This window comes from Aquila chrysaetos, chromosome 3 (genome assembly GCF_900496995.4).
Source record: "Aquila chrysaetos chrysaetos chromosome 3, bAquChr1.4, whole genome shotgun sequence".
NCBI classification, from domain to species: Eukaryota; Metazoa; Chordata; class Aves; order Accipitriformes; family Accipitridae; genus Aquila; species Aquila chrysaetos.
This window is the reverse complement of record NC_044006.1, coordinates 11382693-11403054: the sequence shown is the minus strand read 5'-3', so window position 1 is coordinate 11403054 and position 20362 is coordinate 11382693. Positions and strand designations below refer to the sequence as shown.

Genomic DNA, 20362 nt, shown 5'->3' with positions numbered 1-20362 from the left:
GACGTAGGAGGCAGTTATGTGTCTGCCATGTTCGTCTGTGGGAGAGTTTATCGCTTGGATGAGAGTCTGCACGCATCTCTTCAGGGTTTGGGCTGTGAAAATTTTGCTTGGATGTTTTTTTCCTTAGGAGGCTGCTAGTTAAATTTCAGCACCTCTGTTTTTGCTATTGGATGGTGTTTTCCATGTTTAATGGCTTGACTTGTCACTAGTTGAAGATATTTATGATTGGCAGGGCTGTTTGCTGTGAGATGAAACCCAGTGTTTTGACCACTTTGATTTCTTAGTCGTGTGAATCACTTTACATTGTAAGGTACTGCTGCTCCTGTCCTGCTTCTGAGCAATGAAGCCTGACCCTCTCTTCCAGCTGCCCAGAGATGCCTGCAGCCAAATTACCATGCTCATGAAGGGCAGGGTGCTCTACTTTCATTCCACCCAAGCAGAATCAGGCACTTGGGCTGTATTAAAGTGATCCTGGATCCTGAAAATGAATCTGTGTGAGAGAACTGGTATGAGTGCAGTGGATCCATTTGCAAGAGCAGAGCTCTCATTTGTGGATTGGAAGAGCTGGTGAGCAAGTTGGGCTGCTGCTGTGCTAGATCCTCTCTCTGCCTGCTGGAAAGTGCTGGGCTCTTCCCCAGGCTTTCCGGAAACAGCCACCCTCCATGCTCGCCACATCAGCATCACAGGCATGCTGCAAGCGGAGGTCTTCATACTGTTCTTTGTGCCACTTGGGAAAAACATGGTTCGCTTTAGTGCATCTATGGTGGGATGTGGTAGTTGCCCGGCACAATGGGCACTGCACGGCCGTGGACCTCTCAAAGGATGTCTCTGCATGGGCCAAAGCAACGTGTAGTATTTGAGGGGAAAAATGTGCTGGCTTGCTTCCTTTAGCATTTGCTACAGGTATTACGTGAAAGCACCTTTGGTGAAGCCTGACACAGATAGTTGTATCATCTGGTGAAATTGCCTGGAATTAGAAGCTGAATGCTTGAAATTGTTTGACTTCTCTGGGAACCAGACCATCACCTCCCCCTCTCTGTTTCCACAGTGGATCAAATAATTGCCTCCAAATGGACGCAAGTTATTAAGCAGTGTGTATAATTAAAGTCAACTCCTTGTGAATTTGATCATTCATTTCCTTAAGGAAAATATGATGAAGTAATTACAACCCAAGCTAAACACAAATCAAATGCTATTCTAAGCACTATTCTGCACCATGATTCTAGTTTATGAATGACTCCAGGATTCTGTGGCTTCATGCCTGTTAAAGAAATGTGGCTGTGTTTTTAATTGTGTTTATAACAAATGAACAAAAGGTTGCATGACTCATTCACTGTGCCAAGACCGTTGCTCGCTCTTTGTGTTCACACACGTGGTCTTGACAAAGCTGCTTGCTCTTAAAAGAGCATCAATGGGACAGAAGAAAAGGGAAAAATCTTGTTAAATAAATGTGGCCTTGTCAGCTCTTTCCCTCTGAATTTTGTCTGTACCAAAACTGAACTTTACCTGCCTTAGCTGTGAATTTGAGGGAGGCAATTATTTCAATACTTAAGCCAGAGCCCTGTCCTCACCCTGTCGCCTCTCTCCATCATTCCTATGTAGCACATACTTTCCAGTTTCAGCCAAATTTGGTAGAGAAGTGGAAGATATGCAGACTCTACAAATGCTGTGAAAACTTGGCTCTGGGTAGAGAGAAAGACCCAAACTAGTGCCCCCAGAAGAAAAGGTCTGATATATAATCTCAGCTTAAAAGTAACATTCTGAGCGAAAGCAAAACCCTGGAGCTGAGCATTATAAATCCCCTGGATGGAAAGGTGTGTCAGCTGCTCTGAGAAGTTTCAGTGGCTTCAGGAGGTTCATGACCCGAGTCCTCTTCTGCAACGGGAAAACACAGCTTGCAAACAGGCTGCTTAAGTTATTTTGCCTGCTGCTTTCTTCCCAAGAGTTACTGAGTGAAGAGCAGGACGCTGGGCCCTTCCAGGAGGTACAGTTAGCTAGCAGGCAGGTTCAGCAGGCTCAGGAGGGGCAGAACAACCTCGTGCAAATCTTCCTGGCTTAGTGAAGCGTAGGCAGGGCAGCTCTTTCATCTCATGCCATCCTTCTCTTACAGTGACGCTTTCTAGCTGCTTTATTTTTATGAAGTCACCTCATTTTTGTGATCCTCTTCTAAATTGAGAGGTTTTCTGCAGCTCAGGCTCATTCATATTTCAGGTCCTGGACTTAAGCAACATCCTCAGAGTTATTAATAGTGCGAGATGGACGACAGAATTAGGACAGAGTGCTCTGGTTCAACTCACTTGTAATTAAGTGGAGATCCTGACCTGACCTTCATAACTTATATTGGTCAGCTGGAGGACTTCCAGCCACAGGGACACACATAGGCTCCACCTCTGGTCCTCCTTGTGAAATAACAATAAGCAAGCTTTGGAATGAACCTGGCAGACAAACTAGCCACCCACCTTTCAGCTTTTCGTGTTTTTGTGATGCACAGATCTTCATAGTTAGCAAAGTTTGAAGAGTTTTGAACTGAGAACATTTTGTCTTAAAGCACTGCTGGCTGTTAGTACCATGTCTGACATTTCCCCCAGCTTTCTAGGGAATAAATATTACAATGTAGTAGTTTAAATAAAATCAGTTATTTATTGTTATTAATCGCCTGTGGCTGTGCCAAGTGTACCTGTTCTCTGAGCCCATCTGCTAAACTTTTCTTGACTTGGCATATACTCAGCAGACCCCTGATAGCAGACCCTTGGGGCTTCCCACATGGGCAAATATCAAAGAGGGAGAGTTAAACTCTTAGTGAGGCTTAAACTGCAAAATCCACAAAGTGGAAAGATCAGATCCCTTTATTGCTGTTCAGACAGGGGGTGTGTGTGTGTGTGGTTTATTGCATTATAAATATCATAGTAAGAATTTTTTTTAAGTTATCAGCCTTTGCCGAAGCACAAAAGAAGCAGAAGATGGAGAAAGGCCAGGGACGTAGCTGTCCCAGACATGCAGCCCTTCCAGGGATGATTGGTGCAGCATCAGCAGTCCAGTGCTTGTCTCTCCCTAGAGACCTGGGCCTGCAGATGGGGCAGGGTTCAGGTTTCATTGCTAGGCTGCTGAAGAAGTGTTACATCAGTGAATTTTCTGTATGCATATGGACATTTCATTTAATCAGAATCTCCTGCAGAGCATGGCAGATTGGGGGAAGAGAAGGGGGCAGCATGTTCCATTTTCTTATAAAAATAAAAATGCAGAAGCAGCCGTCAGTGAAGCTGTTTGGATCCTGCTGCTGCAAACAAAATAGAGACATGGAAAGAATTCTGAAGAGTTGGATCTAGCTGCAAAGTAGTTCCCATGAAATACTCTGAAAGAAACTAGTATTTTTGTTAGTACTATGATACTGTACCTTTTTTATGGTGAAAAGCTGAACATTTTTTTATGGTAGTCAAAAAACAGGTTTAAAAGTCATTGACAGTGGAATACATATGTTTACCTTTTGGTTTGTTAGCCTTCTTTGTCAGTGAAGGAAAAAATCTCAAAGTAATTTTCCTGGCTACATGTTAGTTGCAGAACTTTTTCTTTAGTCATTTTTAAATGAAAATTTTGGCCATTTTAATTTTTTTATATATAAATCAATTATCAAAAAGGTCAAAATTAAAAACAGTATCATGGGAACTATTTGTTTTTAACCTCAAAAGGAGCAGAGAAAATATATCACACTTTCCTAGTTTAAAATATGAAAATAGATCTCACGAAGTGTGATGGGTTGACCCTGGCTGGTTGCCAGGTGCCCACCAAAGCCGTTCTATCACTCCCCCTCCTCAGCTGGACAGGGGAGAGAAAATATAACAAAGAGCTTGTGGGTCGAGATAAGGACAGGAGAGATATCACTCATCACTTACCGTCACGGGCAAAACAGACTCAACTTGGGGAAATTAACTCACTTTATTACAAATCAACCAGAGTAGGGTAATGAGAAATAAAACCGAATCTCAGAACACCTTCCCTCCACCCCTCCCTTCTTCCCGGGCACAACTTCACTCCCAGCTTCTCTACCAACCCCCCCCAGCGGCACAGGGGGACGGGGATGGGGTTTACGGTCAGTTCATCACACGTTGTTTTCTGCCGCTTCATCCTCCTCAGGGGGAGGACTCATCACACTCTTCCCTGCTCCAATGTGGGGTCCCACCCACAGGAGACAGTCCTCCACGAACTTCTCCAACGTGGGCCCTTCCCACGGGCTGCAGTTCTTCACGAACTGCTCCAGCATGGGTCCTTTCCACGGTGTGCAGTCCTTCAGGAGCACACTGCTCCAGCGTGGGTCCCCCACGGGGTCACAAGTCCTGCCAGAAAACCTGCTCCGTGGGCTCCTCTCTCCACAGATCCGCAGGTCCTGCCAGGAACCTGCTCCAGCGCAGGGTTCCCACGGGGTCACAGCCTCCTTCGGGAAACCCACCTGCTCCGGCGTGGGGTCCTCCACGGGCTACAGGTGGATATCTGCTCCACCGTGGACCTCCATGGACTGCAGGGGGACAGCCTGCCTCACCATGGTCTTCACCACGGGCCGCAGGGGAATCTCTGCTCCGGCGCCTGGAGCATCTCCTCCCCCTCCTTCTTCACTGACCTTGGTGTCCGCAGAGTTGTTTCTCTTACATGTTCTCACTCCTCTCTCCAGCTGCCGAATCTGCCTGTCCCAACTTTTTTCCTTCTTAAAAATGTTATCACAGAGGCATTACCGCTATCGCTGATTGGCTCGGCCTTGGCCGGCAGCAGGTCCATCTTAGAGCCGGCTGGTATTGGCTCTCTCTCGAACACAGGGGAAACTTCCAGCAACTTCTTACAGAAGCCACCCCTGTAACCCCCCCCGCTACCAAAACCTTGCCAGCAAAACCAATACACGAAGATAGGAAGCAAAATCAATGCTTTACCAGTGCTCCACCCAACCTACAAGAGGTGATAACATCTTACTGGTGGTGGAGACCTGCTTAAATACAGACATAGCTGGATTTAAAACAAACTGCAGCTCAGACCAGCTTGGAGGAGAAAATGCATGCTGCTTTGAAGTGGCTGAGGAGTTTGGGGCCTGGTCTGGGTTGTGGGGTTGTTAGGAACTACAGGCAAGCCTAAAAACCAATGCGTGGGTTTTGGTGCTTCCCCTGCCCACACTGGTGGAGTGGGAGAGGTATAAAGGGCGAAATGCTCTTTTCCCAGGGTTGTCTCCTTGGGGTGGCGGGAGGGAAGGACAGACTATGCAGGGGAGCATCAGATCTGTGTTCTGTTTTTAGCATTTATAGGAAGGAAGAGGAAGAAGGTTAGCTTTGTCCTGGCTAAATTAAGCCACTGTTAGGCTTGAAAAATAGGGCTGATGCTTTATGAAGACTCACAGACCTCCCGTGCCATGCACAGCTATGTAGTGAGTCGCCATTCTGCGGGCCAGAGGAAGTTTTCTGTTGTGCATCTCAAGCTCAGTGGGTAAAGAATGGGAGACAGATTCTGAGACTGCTGCCAGGTGCCTAATTAATAACCCTGTGAATGATTTTTGGTCCTCTTTTAATGGTGAGGAGGAAGAAAAAAAAAAATCATGGGTTCAGGGGGAAGTTGTTTTGATGTGCATGCATCTGGGCATGGGTTCGACTGCTGCCTGTTGGTGTGGGTGAGGAAAGGTAGGGTTGAATGCTAGGATGAGAAAGCTTTTTTTTGTGCTAAAATGCCATAGTGGCCCAGGAGCAGTGGGATGTGTTGGTGACTATGCTGCGGGTGGGAGTTCGGGGGAGGTGTCTTGCTGGCATCTTCATAGGCTGCCTGTGCAGGTAGGGTGTCCTGGTCCCACTCTGCATTTAGCTGGGGTCTGTAGCTGTCACAGCAATACAAATAGTTGCTAATTTTACTGTTTTCTGGCTCTCACAAGAAGAATTGACTGACCTTTCCCAACACTGTGGATGTACTTAATCTGCACAGATTAAGAATTAACATGTTGAAATTTTTTTTTTCCATCCCATAGAAGATTTTCTGCTTAATTTGGGAAGAAAGGGTGTGATTTTTATTAGTGTCTGAAACTAGGACAAGGGAAACAGAGCAAACAGCCTGATTAGTGCCCTTGCTTATCCCCAGCCATTTTCTGTCATTTCTGGTGGATTATTCGGGCTGTGATGATAGTCTGGCATGTTCTGGAGCATGGTACAAACTGCCTGTCTTTAGGTGTTCATAATTTACACTCCATTAGGATGTCGATGTAGAGAATACTTGGCAGGATGTCAGAGCTTGCCAGGCATGATGAGATTGATTTCATCTTGTTAAACTGCGTTCTGAAGTGACAATCCAGTATTTATATATATATATTTTTTTCCCCTCAGCAGTAGCATCCCCGTAGGAGAGCGGCATGGCTTGCTCCGAACACAGCTACTGATGTAAAAGGGCCTGTGCTGCCCACCCCAACAGCCGCGCTGCTCAGCATGTGCCAGGCTGTTGGAGGTGTTGGATATTCATGCAAGGCTGTGAGAAGACTTTTCTTTTTTCCCTTTGAAGCCGAACAACTGAATTCTTTTATTCATCTCAGAATTGATTCATGGCACATGAATCTTAGCACGTGTCTGTAGGGGTTCAGCATCTGACTAAACAGAAAACAATCTTTTATTTTTAAACCCATTAGGAACAACAATGCGGTGACAAAGTTTGAAGCAGAGAAGCTAACACGTTCGCTCTTTTCTCAGCGTATTTGAAAGTAAGTAGTAGGTAAAATGGTCAGCACTTCAGCAGTCCCACAGGGTGCTGAGCAGAGACTCCCACTGCTGCTTTTTGCGCACAGACATGCTGAATACCAGTTGTTGGACCTGGGGACATTCTCCCTAATCTCAGCAGGTGATAATATCCAGATGGGTGCTTAGTGTTTTCCTTTCTTTATTTTCAGCTCCAAACTGACATGCAGCATCTTTTCTCTGGGGCAGATCTTCATGGAGAAGAAAGCAAGAATCAGCTCTTTGTTTTTGACCTTAAGAGTGAAGTTTGTGGCTGTGGGAAATGAAAGGGCTTGCGATACCACGTTTGAGCCAAGGATAGAGCAGGCAGATTTGGCGTAAACTGCTGCATAGCTCAGGGCATATCTCCTTTGCAGGCAATTGGGTCCTGTCGCACCCAGCCATGTGCCCCTGGTACCCCTGGATGCTGACTGCAGACGCACTCTGCTGTCACAGACATTCATCCTCCTCATCTCGGTTCATCTCTGCTTCTACATGATCTGCAACGTGCTCTGAAGAGTGCATTGACTCTGTCAGATGGCTTTTTCTTTGTTTCCCCGCTGGGGTTGTCAATTTTCCATGCTTCATAAGTGCTGGTTTGTACTTGGGCCTCATTTTGGAGCAAAGCAGCTAATTCACTTGCTGAGGAACCCAGGTGTGAAGCCAGAGAGTAGAGCGTGCGCAGGTCAATACCCTGCAGCATGTATGAATGCAAATCAATGCATGCTGCTTGGCTTGGGTAAGAAAAGCAATAGAAACGCAGTCTCTTTGCTCAGGCTTGGACTAGTCTTTCCTGGAAAACACGAAAATACAAAATGTTATTTTGTCCAGAGCTTTGCAGTAGGAACAAGTGCAACCTGAAAGCAAGTGCTCAGCTGATTCGCTTCCTTTCCGCCTTGCATCCCAAGGTGAAGTTTGTGAAGGAAAAAAGCTAACCAGGCTGTATTGCTGGACCCTTGGTGTGTATTGGGTAGCCTGTGTTGGTGCTGTCCGGCCATGTGCTTTGGATACCAACATGTTGTGTGCTTGGAAGCAGTTGGTTAATTTAGGAGCAAAGCTGATCGAGTTGAAAATCAGTCAATTCCTAATCTCAGGATTAAATCAATATCAATTAATTCTAAAGTATGGGAGGGCCCATAGTGCATGCATCATGCTGGTTTTCTTTTTGTGTTGGGTAGCATCCAGCAAACTGAGCGAATGTGGAGGAGAAGACTGAAAAAGAAAAGGAAAAGAGAAGGAAGGTACCAAGTACCTGGGTGGGGGAAAGGAAGCGACAACAGAGGAGGCAGCGTAAGGATAACAGTGAAAGGGGCACACTCTGTCCCTCGGAAACATCTACTCAATAAACATCTATCGTAGAGTAATTCTGTGTAGGAGTAATAATTATATAATCATGATCTTGTGATGAGCTATTGCAGAACTAGCATAGATTTTTTCAAGACTTGATGGCCTCTGAGCACAGAGAGACTTGTCAGTAGCAGAGAGGAAGGGCTTTGAAGAGTAGTGCATTAGACTGACATAGAAGAGGATGTAAGAAATGGTGATTCTTTCCTTGGGGGAGAGAAGGGGATGATGCTGTTCTTATTTTTCCCAGCCCTGTGGTTTAAGGCAAATACAATTGTTGGTGGCAGTCAGTTCTGCCAAAGGAGTCGCACCATCCTTGAGGAGAGCTGCCTCTTGACGCGGTTGACAGCTGCAAATATTTGAGGAAGGGAACTCTCCAAAGGATGCTCTGTGCTATGCAAGGCACCCGCATGGTCACCTTACTCCTCTTTGTCCATTACTGGGTTGTCTGGGGGGAACTTTTGGTTAGTTGGTCTGGTATCACTCACAGACAGAATTAGGGGAAACATGATGATGGGATCCAATTAATAAAGAACAAAATGATGGAATATAATTAATACCAGTCAAGAAGGATTTAGGGAAAATGGGTCTTGTCTGACTTTTTTTTTTTTCTCCAAGTTTTAGCAGAAGCAGTATCTGGCTAAATGTGATAAGTATGTAAGAGTTTTGTCCTAGAACAACATGACCCTAAAAAATGTGATAGTGATAAATAGATTAAAAACTTACTTCATATTTCAAAAAGCAGTTGTCAAGGAAAAGCCTCAAAGGCGGGAGGCTCTTTTGAAGGCCTGGTGCTATTCAGCATTTTCATTTGATTTGGAGCAAGCATAAGTTTAAACCTCACTAAATTCACAGGCAATATGCACATTAGAAGGATAGAAGTAAATAGTATTGAGGGCGGGAGAGTTGTATAGAACTGTCTGGACTTTTTGCTCACTCTCTTCAAATAAAATGTGTTTTCTTACATATTTCTTAATGTTCTACAAGGTTGTACCAGCAGGACAGGTAGGGACTGCACAGCATCCAGGTGAGGTGTGATGCTATACCAACAGCTTACTGTGGCCTTGGGAAATGCAAGTAGAAGCAGTGAAGATGAGAGTACAAGATGAGTTTTACCTCTGTACTTGTTTTTGCACTAAAATGTAGTCTCCAGTTCTGCTGTGCTTGTTCTCAAAAGGGCATTTAAAATCTGGGGAGGTCATTAAAAAGATTCAAGGGCAGGAAAAAAAAATGCCAAAGAAAGAGAAACATAAAGAGCTCAGTCTGTTTAACTTGTCAAGAAAGATTGAGAGATGACTTGATTACGCTGCAGAAAAGTCTTTATAGCGAGAACACAAAGCAGCCCTCGCAGTGGAGAAGGGCATTAAAAAAACTGATGGGTAAAAGCTGAAACCAGACAAACTTAAGTCACATCTCTAAATGTCAGGTAGTAAAATAAACTGCACAGGCAAATGGCAGATTCTTCATCTCTCGATATCTTCAAATCCAGAGTGGATAGCTTTTTAGAAGATACTCTTTAGCCAAACGTAAATTGTTTGGCTGAACAGAGCAAAATCTAAGTGCCTGTCAACACAGAACTTGGCAAAGTGTCTGCTAGTCCCTTCTGATTCTTGACGTCTGTGTGGTGCTGTGTATCTTCATCCTGGATGTTTGAGCAAAAAATTTCTTCTTCCCAAGGTCATTTTGAAGCAGAGTCCGCTCTTCAGCTGCATGTTGCGCTGCAGGCTTGACTGTCTGCTTAACCTTTGTCATTTACTGCTTAATTGGAAAAGGTGCAGGGAATAAATCTGGTGACGCTGTAGAAAATGTCGATACTACTCTTACTTGTTCCAGATACTGCTAACAAATTAAGACAAATGGTTTTGCCAGGCAACACCCACATAGACGCATATCATTACCTTCTTGATTTGCAAAGATGTTGAAGCACAAGATTTCAGGTAAGGGAGGAGGCACAGCCCCTATGCGATGCTCCACACTGACCAGAGAAGGTTGCTAGCAGGTGACTATTGCTTGTGAAATGTTTTCAGTCCGCAGACAAGCAGTGCAGCTCTTGTCCATATTTATTTCCTTTTTGCACTGACTCTTTCCAGGTGTGCTACTCCTGATCTGCCCTTGTCTCCCAGCTGAGGGGGTTATAAAAGTGGTTTTTTTTGTTACATGGTGACTACAGGTAAAGTTTGACTAAAGGGTTATGTGGGTAGTTTAGGAACCTATATACCATTTCTGATGGCATCTCTGGTACTTATGCTCATCTCTTACCCTGGTTCAGTCTTGACTCTGGCTGCAGTGGTTTGGGAGCTTGCCTTTTTGGCGAAACAGGTTACTCCCCTTCTGTTCAAGGGAAACTTCTGGCAAAAAGAGGCTAGAGGGGAAAAAGGCTGGAGAAATCTTTCTCTAGAATAATGCGAGATGGTTTGCAAGATGCAGGAGTCACTGTGCATTTCTGTCTGGAAGAGGAGAGAGGAATGAAGGATTCTTATCATCTATTCCTGTCTTCTTGTTTTCCAGAGTTTCTCCGTTTTTGTTTTTGTTTGTTTGGGTTTTTTTTTTTGTAAATAAGAATATCCATGTGTCATAGCCATAAAAGCAACCCGGATACTAGAAAACCACCCACTCATAGCCAGCAGTGCAGAGCTGAGCGTGTGGTGCTACAGCTGAACTTGCCCTGTGCCAGCTGAATTGTCTCTGGTACAGTGCTCTGGTACTGCCCGTCTTCCATGGTGCTGCCCTTCCTTGTCTTTGGGCCCTTCTGCTTTATGTCATTAGCTTTGAATTAGGAGATGCCTAATAGAAAGCAGGAAGCACTTTGGGTTGCTCTAAAGCCTTGCTCTGTCCCAAGCCTCTCGTTTGTTGCCAGATGTGGATGCATAGTCTTCTAAGTATGAACATCTCCAGGCATGTCTCATTAGATTGGGGAAATAAGAGATTTTTTTTTTTTAAACAGATGTTGCATAGTTGGGCAGCATTTTTGTTTTCTACACTTTATGTCATTTGCAGCCTTGACTGTGGTTGCCTACCAAGGTTCTTGTAAGGACTAACCTAAAAGGTACAGAAGGATGAGTGTTCTGAGAGTGCGCGTGTGAAAGAGGGATGGGCATTGATGCATGTAGATGACTAAAAGATTGTTTGTGGAGGTGAATGTGAGACAAATTAAATGGACCGTCAAGTCTGCCCACAAGGCTGTGGGATGCTTTCTGAAAGGAACCTACAAACCCCATCAAAGGATCCAGCAAGCCATGCAACACTTGTAGAAGGTGTATCAAAGGGAACTGTTCTGCAGTGGTTGGGGAAGTAAGTGAGGCCGTTTCACAAGTATTTGCTTTTATCGATGCCTGTATTGTTATTCTTGCCTGAAGGTTTGGATTTTGAAAGCACATTAAAAATATGTTTTACGTTTGTGTAACTTCGTGGTTTATACAATGTGCTTCATACATTGCTGTAGGCACACAAACAGTACAAACTGTAGTTAATGTTAACCTGGAACATGCATATTATATCCTCTTAGCCCATAGGGACGTGCATACACATACTGCACCATACGTGGGGACAGCAGCTGGTACAGAGCCCTGGGGCCAACATGTTTACCCAGCTGGAAACCTCATGATACCAGAGGAAAAGAGACTTTATAGCTGTGTTTATGGGAGGATTTTTGTCTTTACATTTCAGTGTAGGTGTAATTTGAGAAGTAGGATAGGAAGCATTTCTGATGTCTTACTTTTTTTTTTTTTTTTTTTTTTTAAGTGCCTGTTCACACCAAGATCTAAAGAAAAGTATTTTAGGTCAAGCAGCTTGCTACACAAATAAGAACGTTGTGTGTATTTTAGACAGGTTCTTACAGATATCCTCATATTTCCAAAGTAGTTGTGAAAGACTTGTTTAATATTTGGGGATCCTGAGCTCTCTAGACTCAGTTGCTGGGTCATTTCTTCTCCAGGGGTGGTACTCAAAAAGCTGGTGGGTTTCTGAAAGCACTGTGGGTCAGAGGTTTGTTACCTGAATCCAGATTAATGGGCAGGCATCTTTAAAGGATTTAGATAATTCTGCTTTGTTCAGAAAACTTGTAGCAGATGTGTTTCAGGATGAGCGCTGTATGTGGGATGAAATCTGGAGCTTCCTAACACCAGCTAAAGCAATTAATAGTATTGGTATTCATTACATATTCATTACATAACATGGTTTGTTCTGAGAAACAGACTGCTAGAGATGGAGGATGAAAATAGCAGCTGTTAATTTCAGAGGGCTGAGCCTCTGAAGACTGCACCCAGGAGGAACCAGAACCTACTTAATTCCCTTTGTGCTCTGGCCGAGGAAGCGTACAAAGGGGAATAGTTCTCTCTGGGGTTTTCCACTGCTGGTGCCATTCCAGGTTGCCACCAAGGGAACGTTTTGACCATGCCCAACTATTCCCCTATGGCGTGTCTGGGAGGGCTTCTGCCTTTGCAGCACCTCTGGTGCTGCCTGGCCTTTTCCTCCCCTCTACTCACTTGGTGTTTATCAAGAGCTGTGGCTCTTTGCTGCTCTGCACAATCTGAGGCAGCAACATGGGATTTAGGAAATGTTTTGAGGCATGGTCAGGCTGTACACCTCGGCTCTGCCCATGGTTACTGCTGCTGTGTTCCCAAACTGGGTAGCTCCATGTATAGCCAGCTTGTGTGTCTGCATGCACCTGTGCTTGATGCATAATTAATTGGTACAAATGGTTGGAGTAGGTAGGGTGGTATGTATGTTTTGAGTATCTGCTGGGCCCTGGCTTGCTGGAGCACTGAGTTTGTTCCAAAGGTGACCGGGAGCTGCTGATGAAGCAGGGCTGAGTAACAAAATGCTGCGTGAGAGCAAAGTACTGCCTGGCTGCCAGGTGTCAGGCTGATCTTCTGAAAGACCTTCTCTGCTTCTCCTTGAGTCTGTCATTGCGAAAGGCTCTGGGAACAATAGCTGACTGCCTTTTCTCCCTTTTTGTTCCTAGATGGAGATGGTCGGAGACTCAAAGGAGCCATCCAAAGGAGCACAGAAACTGGGCTGGCTGTCGAAATGCCCAGCCGGACTGTCCGTCAAGCCAGCCATGAGTCCATTGAGGACAGCATGAACAGCTATGGATCAGAGGGAAAGTATGTCATTGAATGGGAGTTGGGTAATCACTTGTGGGATGCTTTGTTCTTCTTATGCCTATTAATTTTGTTCCAGCATAATAGATGATGAGTTTGTTTGACTTGCCTATGCTGCGGGTGTACTGCCCATTCAGTTGAAGTACAGAGGATCTCTCTGCCTGCATAGCTGGGACATGCTTCAGCTGTTTATACACTTTTTTTAGTGTCCTCATTATTCGGAGCTGGAGCAGATACCCATTATTTTTAACCGCTTTGCCTTTAGAAGAATAATTCAGGGCAACTAGCGGAGGCTCATTACCGGTAATAAATTATAAGCCAGTAGTCTTGAATGTTGCACAACAGTTGTCCATCTCCCCTGTTTTAAAATCACCTTTTGGTTTCGGGGTGGGGGGAGTGCCAAGGTGATGAAAACGATGCAAGTAGCAAAATAATCATTCTGATATCAAAATACATATTTAGAAGCCTGTGTATACTTTTGGTAACAAACATTCTTTTGTTTCATCTGAGTTACAGCGTCCTAAAAGAATGTATTTTAGAAACTGTTTTTGACACCGAGAAAAGTTATAACTTACTTTGTTGCATTTAGGTTTTATACCAGAATGCAAAGCAGGGGATCCTTAGGCCAGGAACTTTGGGGGCTGACTTGTCTCCAGTTCTGTCTTTTGTATTTCCATTATTTGAAGCCATGTATGGAGATTATAATAATTTCATTAAGGTGACTGTTCATGGGAATCTTTGGAGGCAACCCCCCTCCCCCCCAGTATTTAAAAAAGGAGGCAATATATACCATCAGATTCTGTGCTTCTAGGTATGAGGCCAAAATGTTTGTATACCTAAAATGTGCTCTGTTTAAGACAAGTACCACACTTGGCATCTCTCTGTACATTCTCTCTAGTCCTATGTGATATTCCAAGTATGCTGTACTGCTAAAATGCTGGGATAGTCCAAAGACGCGCTCAATTAATGCGATTCTGGTGTTAAATAAGTAACAGACTGTAAATTAAGAGAGACTTTCTTTAGCTTTAGAAGTAGGCTAATCCTGGAAAGGCATCATAGATCTGTGCTGAAGGTTGGAAATAGTAATGAGGCACAGGCTGCGATAGCAATCTTGTCACTCCAAAGCTGTGATGTACCTTACCTCTTCTTTGAGCTGCTGTCTCCAGGGAAATATTCCTGCTACACCAGCACAGTCCTGTGGCTTGGAGTTCTGCCTCTGCTACGAGATGCAGAGGATTAGTGATTAAGTTCAGTCCCTTGGCAATGCGGGGCAAGAATCTGCTTTCAAGCAGAGTAGAATTCTTCCCTTTTTCTATTTACATAGCTTACCGTCCTGGGAAGGGGTACAATTCTCTGAAATGTCTGTCCCCTATCATTGCATATGCTGGCTGCTTTGATTGGGCTTTCCTGGAGAGAGAATATTTCTGCCAACAAAATATTGCACCCGTACAAGTGCGGTTTTACCCGGAAGGCAGGCGGCATGTAGCTATCAGCTCAACAAAGAAAGAAAAATCCTGTCTTGCAATCTAAATGTCTTTATTAGAACAAGTCTAACATTTGGTATTCCGGCCTTAAATACTGCCAGAACATCCTTGCCAGCCCCTCTGCTGGGGATGGGACGGTTTCTCCTCTTTCTTCTCTGAAAAGTGTGATGAAGTGGTTCCTGGACACTTTGTTCCTAGGTGGGATAATTGATCTCTTTTGGAAAGCCGGTGGGAATTGCAGCTCTCTGAGCTACAAGTGATAAGCAAACAGGGCTGAGAGTACAAAGAGCTAAGAGGGCTCTATTCTCTTGAAACATGGTGGGAGGGGAGTTTCTCTGCTTTCTTTTCCTGCAGCAAAGAAAGGAATTGTTTGGGGAGTAGCTTTGAGGGACAGAAAATGTATTCTCCTAAATCAGATTTCTCTTGACCTCTCTCATTCGCTGCAGCTGTGTTCCCAGGGAGGCAAAATGAAGATTCATATGACTCTGTTAGCTGTGGCAAGTTTATTTTCTTTTTAATGCTGGGTTTCTGACTGATGCAGATACTCCTAGGTCAGAGACAGCTTTCACCAGCGACTGTCAAAAAACTGGTTTTCAGCAAGACGAGGTTGCCCTAGTTCTTCCACCCATACATCTCTTCGGTGTGTTTGCACAGGGAAGAAAATGGATTCAAAACCTCATCATCCAAGAGGGCTTGTTTCTCAACTCCTGTATGTTTTTATAATCCTTTTCAATTTAAGGCCTAAAAGGACAACTTCCAAAGGTGGAATACTGAAATGATCAAAGATTTGGTGAAACTTTGCTGCAGAAGGCCTAAATACCTGCCCTCAGTCATACAAACATGCTTTTAAAAAGTGATGCTTATTGACTGCTTTCATGTTTGTTGTGCCAAGCTGGCTGCAGCTAGCTACAGCTGCTCTGTGCCAGTGCGAAGTATTGCAGTTGAAAATTTTTCTGTAGTGCGCAATTTTGAGCAGTGCTGCTTTGCTTGTGAATACCAGAGTGCATGAAATCCAGTTGGTTTTTTATGGAGAGGCTTGTTATGTAGGGATATACTTCTCAGATATGCTAGGCCCTCCTTCAACAAAATATTCCCTTTAGGGTTTTACCTGAAGGTCAAGTATACTGAAGATTAGCTGGTCTAAAAGATGCATCTCCTGGAATTTAAGCTCATACAGCATGCCAGTAAGTGCTGACAATGCCAACACACTGCTTCATTTAATTTTTTGCTGTACAAAAAGTCCTCCAACCATGTTACCCAGCTTTTATACTGCACAGTGGTTGTGCACTAGTGTAGGAAATTAATATAATAAAACTCAATGTGAGAGTTTATAGAAGGGAAAGGTGATATTTATTCTAAACAAAGGTGTTGTCAGTCATTCACACTTCTAGGTTTCACTCACTCGCGCTCTCACCACCCTGTGCAGGTGCCAAGCCTCGTGCTGTAGCCAGGCTTGGTAGTGTGCTGCAGGGAGGACCAGGGACACCATCTGTCAAGCCCTCACTATGTCTGCTGAGTTGTTCTTCACGACAGACTGGCTCTTGAACTGTTGTTTTTTTTTTTTTTTTTTAAACTTTCTAGGACTTGCCTGTTATTATGGAGTGATCTTTCACCTTGGGGTCTTGTTCTTTTTGATCTTAAGTAGTGCTGCTACCTTTTTGTTTCCTTGTTTGAGGGATCCTTGTTTGTGGCTACAGTCTGCCTTCAGAAAGGCTATGGAAGTGATATGCTCTCTGACCTTGTTGTCTTCCTCCTGTCATCACAGGACAGGTCTGCTGCTGACAAGTTGGTTGTGCTTTTGCACACACAGATGTTTCCATTCATAATTCATCCAGACCAATCTTAGCACTGGTTACAAATCCCTACAGCAGTGAGTATATTTTTTTCTATGTATGTACTTAAAAATCTGCATGAGAGGACAGTTACCCACTGTAGCAAGTGCCTACCAAGTAGTCTTGGGACACCAAGATTCCTGCAAGGATAAAATTCTGAATATAGGAATAACTCTTAAATAAATAAACCCCTGAGATTCAACACAGATCTCCAGCTTCATCCTGGCTCTTGTATGACCTACATCTTGTTTTGGCTGGGTTTTGCTGCAGCTGCACGAGACCATGTACAACATTCAGAAAGCAATAGATTCTGGACTTGTGTGTAACTTATTCCTGCCAGCCATTTTTCTTTCTGAAAATGGAGCAGAAAGACAAAAATGGACCTGGAACAAAAGACTGCTGGCTGCCATAGTCCCTAGTAAGTGGTACTTGTCAGCTTTTTTGTTCTTGCTGGCTACTGCTGAGATGATTAAGTTACAGAGAGCTAAGGTGATTTTTACCTTAGAAAAGCACAGCAGGTGATGACTAGCAAAGACTTAGAGGATTGTTCTTGTATTATCTGAGTCTGCCTGTCCAGCAAGGAAGCATCTTGTTGTTAACTGTATCATCTCTCTTTTCCCATCGTGAGGGCAGCACCAGCCTGAGCCCTGCCTGAAGCCCCTGTTGTCATGAAGGCTGGACAGCCCAGCACGTGTGCTGCCGGCACGGGCACCTCACGCCTCTCGGCTTTGTTCTGTCTCACGCTGTTTCTGCAGGCTACAGCTCGTACCAGTTCTCCCATCTGTGTGTACAGGGCTGATGTGAACCAGTGCTGGGACTTAGGCTAGGATAACTACCTGCCCTTTTCTGCTTCGGTACGGAGCAATAACTAAAAGGCAGCCGGAGAAAATACTGGCCTGGCTTGTGACCACATGGCCATGTGAAAATTCACTTTCCTTCACCAAAAGTTATCCATCATTATTTGAGAATTACCAAAAGATTTGATTCCTTAACACACCATTCAGGAGATTTGTGTCATAGCTATTCACTGAATGTCTCTTTTTTTGTATCCAAAGCCAGGGGACTTCTAGACTCTTTTATAGTGAAGTGTCTTTAGGGCGCTCCTTTTATCCAAGTCCTTTTAAAAAAATGTAATGAAATGTGTTGTTAATACAGTTCGGGCTATAAGAAATCAAGGCCCTTTGAGATGGAAACCAGGAAAGGCTTGGAGATTGTTTCTGTAATATGCCAAAAAATAAGTCAGCCTGTTCAGCAACATCCTTTTGTGTTGTTAAGCTTGACCAGCATGGCTTGGAAAGGATGTGACCTTGAGAGTTGTGGTTACAGCAGTAAATAGAGTGAATCCTGCCTTCAGCAACCTCTTGGGAACACACAAAATTGCTTTCTGAAGGCAGGTAGCTATCTTTTATTCAATGTGTCTGAGATGACTAGTGATTGCTAAAAATGTAGCTGGCCTGGTAAGGTGGGGAAGGGAATGGGGGAGGTCTTTGTACATAATCCACTGCATAGTTTTTATAGTAGCATTTAGGTGGCAGAATTCATACAGCAGAAGGAATCGGATACACGAGCGGAGTACAGTGTGTTACAGCACATAAGACAGCACGTCACAGTGCTAAAAATGTTACAGGAAGTGGAGTGGTCAGGAGAGAAGCGGAGCTCGTTGAGAGGCAGAGACAGGGTTATTGCCTGGCAGAGGAGATGTGTGAGGTTGGTGGGGTTAGGTCAGGCTTGGGTCCTGCAGGGATAGATGCTCATAGAAAACCTTTGCAGCCAGGCTCCTGCAGCAGGCACATTGACTTTGACAGGGTAAGGGGCTGTGTGCCCAGTCCTTTGGCAGTCAGATGCGTATTGCATTAATAATTCCTCATGTGCACCATAAATATTTTAAAGATGGGGGTAGTGGATGTTAAATTAACCAGTTCTGCCTTCCTCCTTAGCTGATAGAAACCCACTTGGCTTCTGTGTGTAAGATGCTATTTAAAAGACCTTAACATGCAATATGGATGAGTGTGATTGTTATACAGTACAGTCCTGCTCCCTGAAATTGGAGTTCTGATGGGCTTTTTTAATGCTCAAATAAAATAACTGTCAAATATATTATCAGTTTCAGAAAAGACTTCCTCCCTTCTCCTTTTTTCTGGATGAAGAAAGTATGCGTTGCTGTCCCTGGTTTTTAAAGACAGAGCTGGAGAACTTAGCTATGTGTTAGATGTAGATGTATAGCAAATCTGTTAGTTCAGCTGTGCAAGTCAAACCATTCAGTTGCATAGTTGCGTTTAGGCAACTTGCTTATTAATTGCAACTTTGTGCCCTAAGAGGACGAAAAAGAGTCTTTTAGAAAATATTTACGGGAACAGAACAATAATTTCTGAACCTGGGCCCAAACACATCCCATATACATGCTAGACACCGTGGAACGCCTCTTTTAAGAGTGTATCACTTATAAAGGCTTGAGTTGATGGCAGATAGGCGGTTGTGTGGATAGTGTGACTAAATCCTTGAAAAGCACAAGACAAAAATGTTATCTTCTGAAAATAGCTGTTCTCTGGGTGTGCCAGGGGGTGGCTGTGTTGAAGCTGTCTGGCTTCACCACTACCCCACCTGGTTGAACCCGCAGCAGTTGGAGCAGTGCAGCTCAGCTCTGCAGAAGTCAAGATGTGCAAGTGTAATAGAGAGGCAGTAATGGGGATTTGGTCCAAGGGGGAGGACACAAAGTCTTCTCAGAATACCCCTCCTCTTGCCAGAGCTCCTCGACAAAAGGGTGTTACACCCAGCCTGTGAAGGGAGCAGGAGATGAATACCTTGCTCTGCATTTCTTCTGCACAGGCATAGCAGCCAGTGTGTGGCCATTAGAAGTTGGTACAATCGAGACCAGTCCCAGAGTCTTCAAAGATAGAAGTAAAAAGTACTGTATCGGGGCAAAAGAAAGGAAATAGGCTGGGCTGTGCTTCGAACTGATAACTCAGAAATGATGTTGAGGACTGATGTGCAAAAAGGAAGGACTGGAAGAAGATTTGGAAGGAAAAAGTAAAGCAAAGCACAGGAATAAATTCTCTAGGGAGGGATTTTAAGAACTGGTTAGACGAGCAGCTGTCACGAATGATGTAAATAAAGCTGCTCTGGCCTTGGGACCTGGGTGTGGACTGGGTGACCTGTGGAGATGCCCTCTTACCATATTTCCTGTGAGTTTTGCAAGGTTTTGACAAGCTGATTCTGCAGATGCTTGCAGCAGCCTAATGGTATACCTGGCATACAGAGTCCCAGAAGCAATTTAAAAATAGATTTAGAAAGGAGGTCAGACAAACTCCGCATGGACAGGAAAAGAAATTAATGATACATTTCCCTAAATGTGTCTGTGCTGTTACATGCCTTGCATGCTAATGCGCAGCAAACAACGGGTGGGGGTGCAGAAGAGGCTGAGCAGAGCCACATATGTGGTATGAGAGGGATCAGTACAGGTGCTCTGAATTTTCTTTATACCATTTTGTACTGAAGTCAGCATTGTCTGTCTAGGCATTCAAATCCTCATCAGTTTACAAGAAAACTTTGAAAAGCTAGTTCTCCATCTGAATATATATATGAAAAGCAGCAGCCTTGCTTTAAAGGAACCAACTGCATGATGCTTTGCATGTGGAGAGGAAGGGCACAGATCTTTGCAATGGGTAGGTCAGGAGATGCTGCTACCTTGAAAGAGCAGAGAAGTGAGCAGTTGGCAAAGAGCCTTTAAGCCACTCTTAAATTACACTACACAGGACAGATTTCATATGCCCTGACCTACAGTGTGTAATGCAGGAGCACAGTCTTCAGAGACTGCTGCACAGATTTCCCAAATAATCAGGATTATGAATGTTGTATTTAAAAGAACATTGAGGCAATCT

The 20362-nt window shown here is 44.2% G+C and overlaps 1 protein-coding gene across 2 annotated transcripts in view; it reads left to right on the top strand.

Annotated features, from left to right (window-relative positions):
- Nucleotides 1-20362, top strand: part of RIMS4 (regulating synaptic membrane exocytosis 4) — a 62552-nt gene that overhangs the window by 24925 nt on the left and 17265 nt on the right. For both annotated transcript variants that reach the window (XR_003922787.1, XM_030009875.1), the window contains exon 2: nt 13030-13171. Coding sequence is in view for 1 of the 2 variants with exons in the window: in XM_030009875.1 (XP_029865735.1) it covers nt 13030-13171 (142 nt within the window). In the remaining variant the exon portion in view is untranslated. The remainder of the gene's footprint in view (nt 1-13029; nt 13172-20362) is intronic.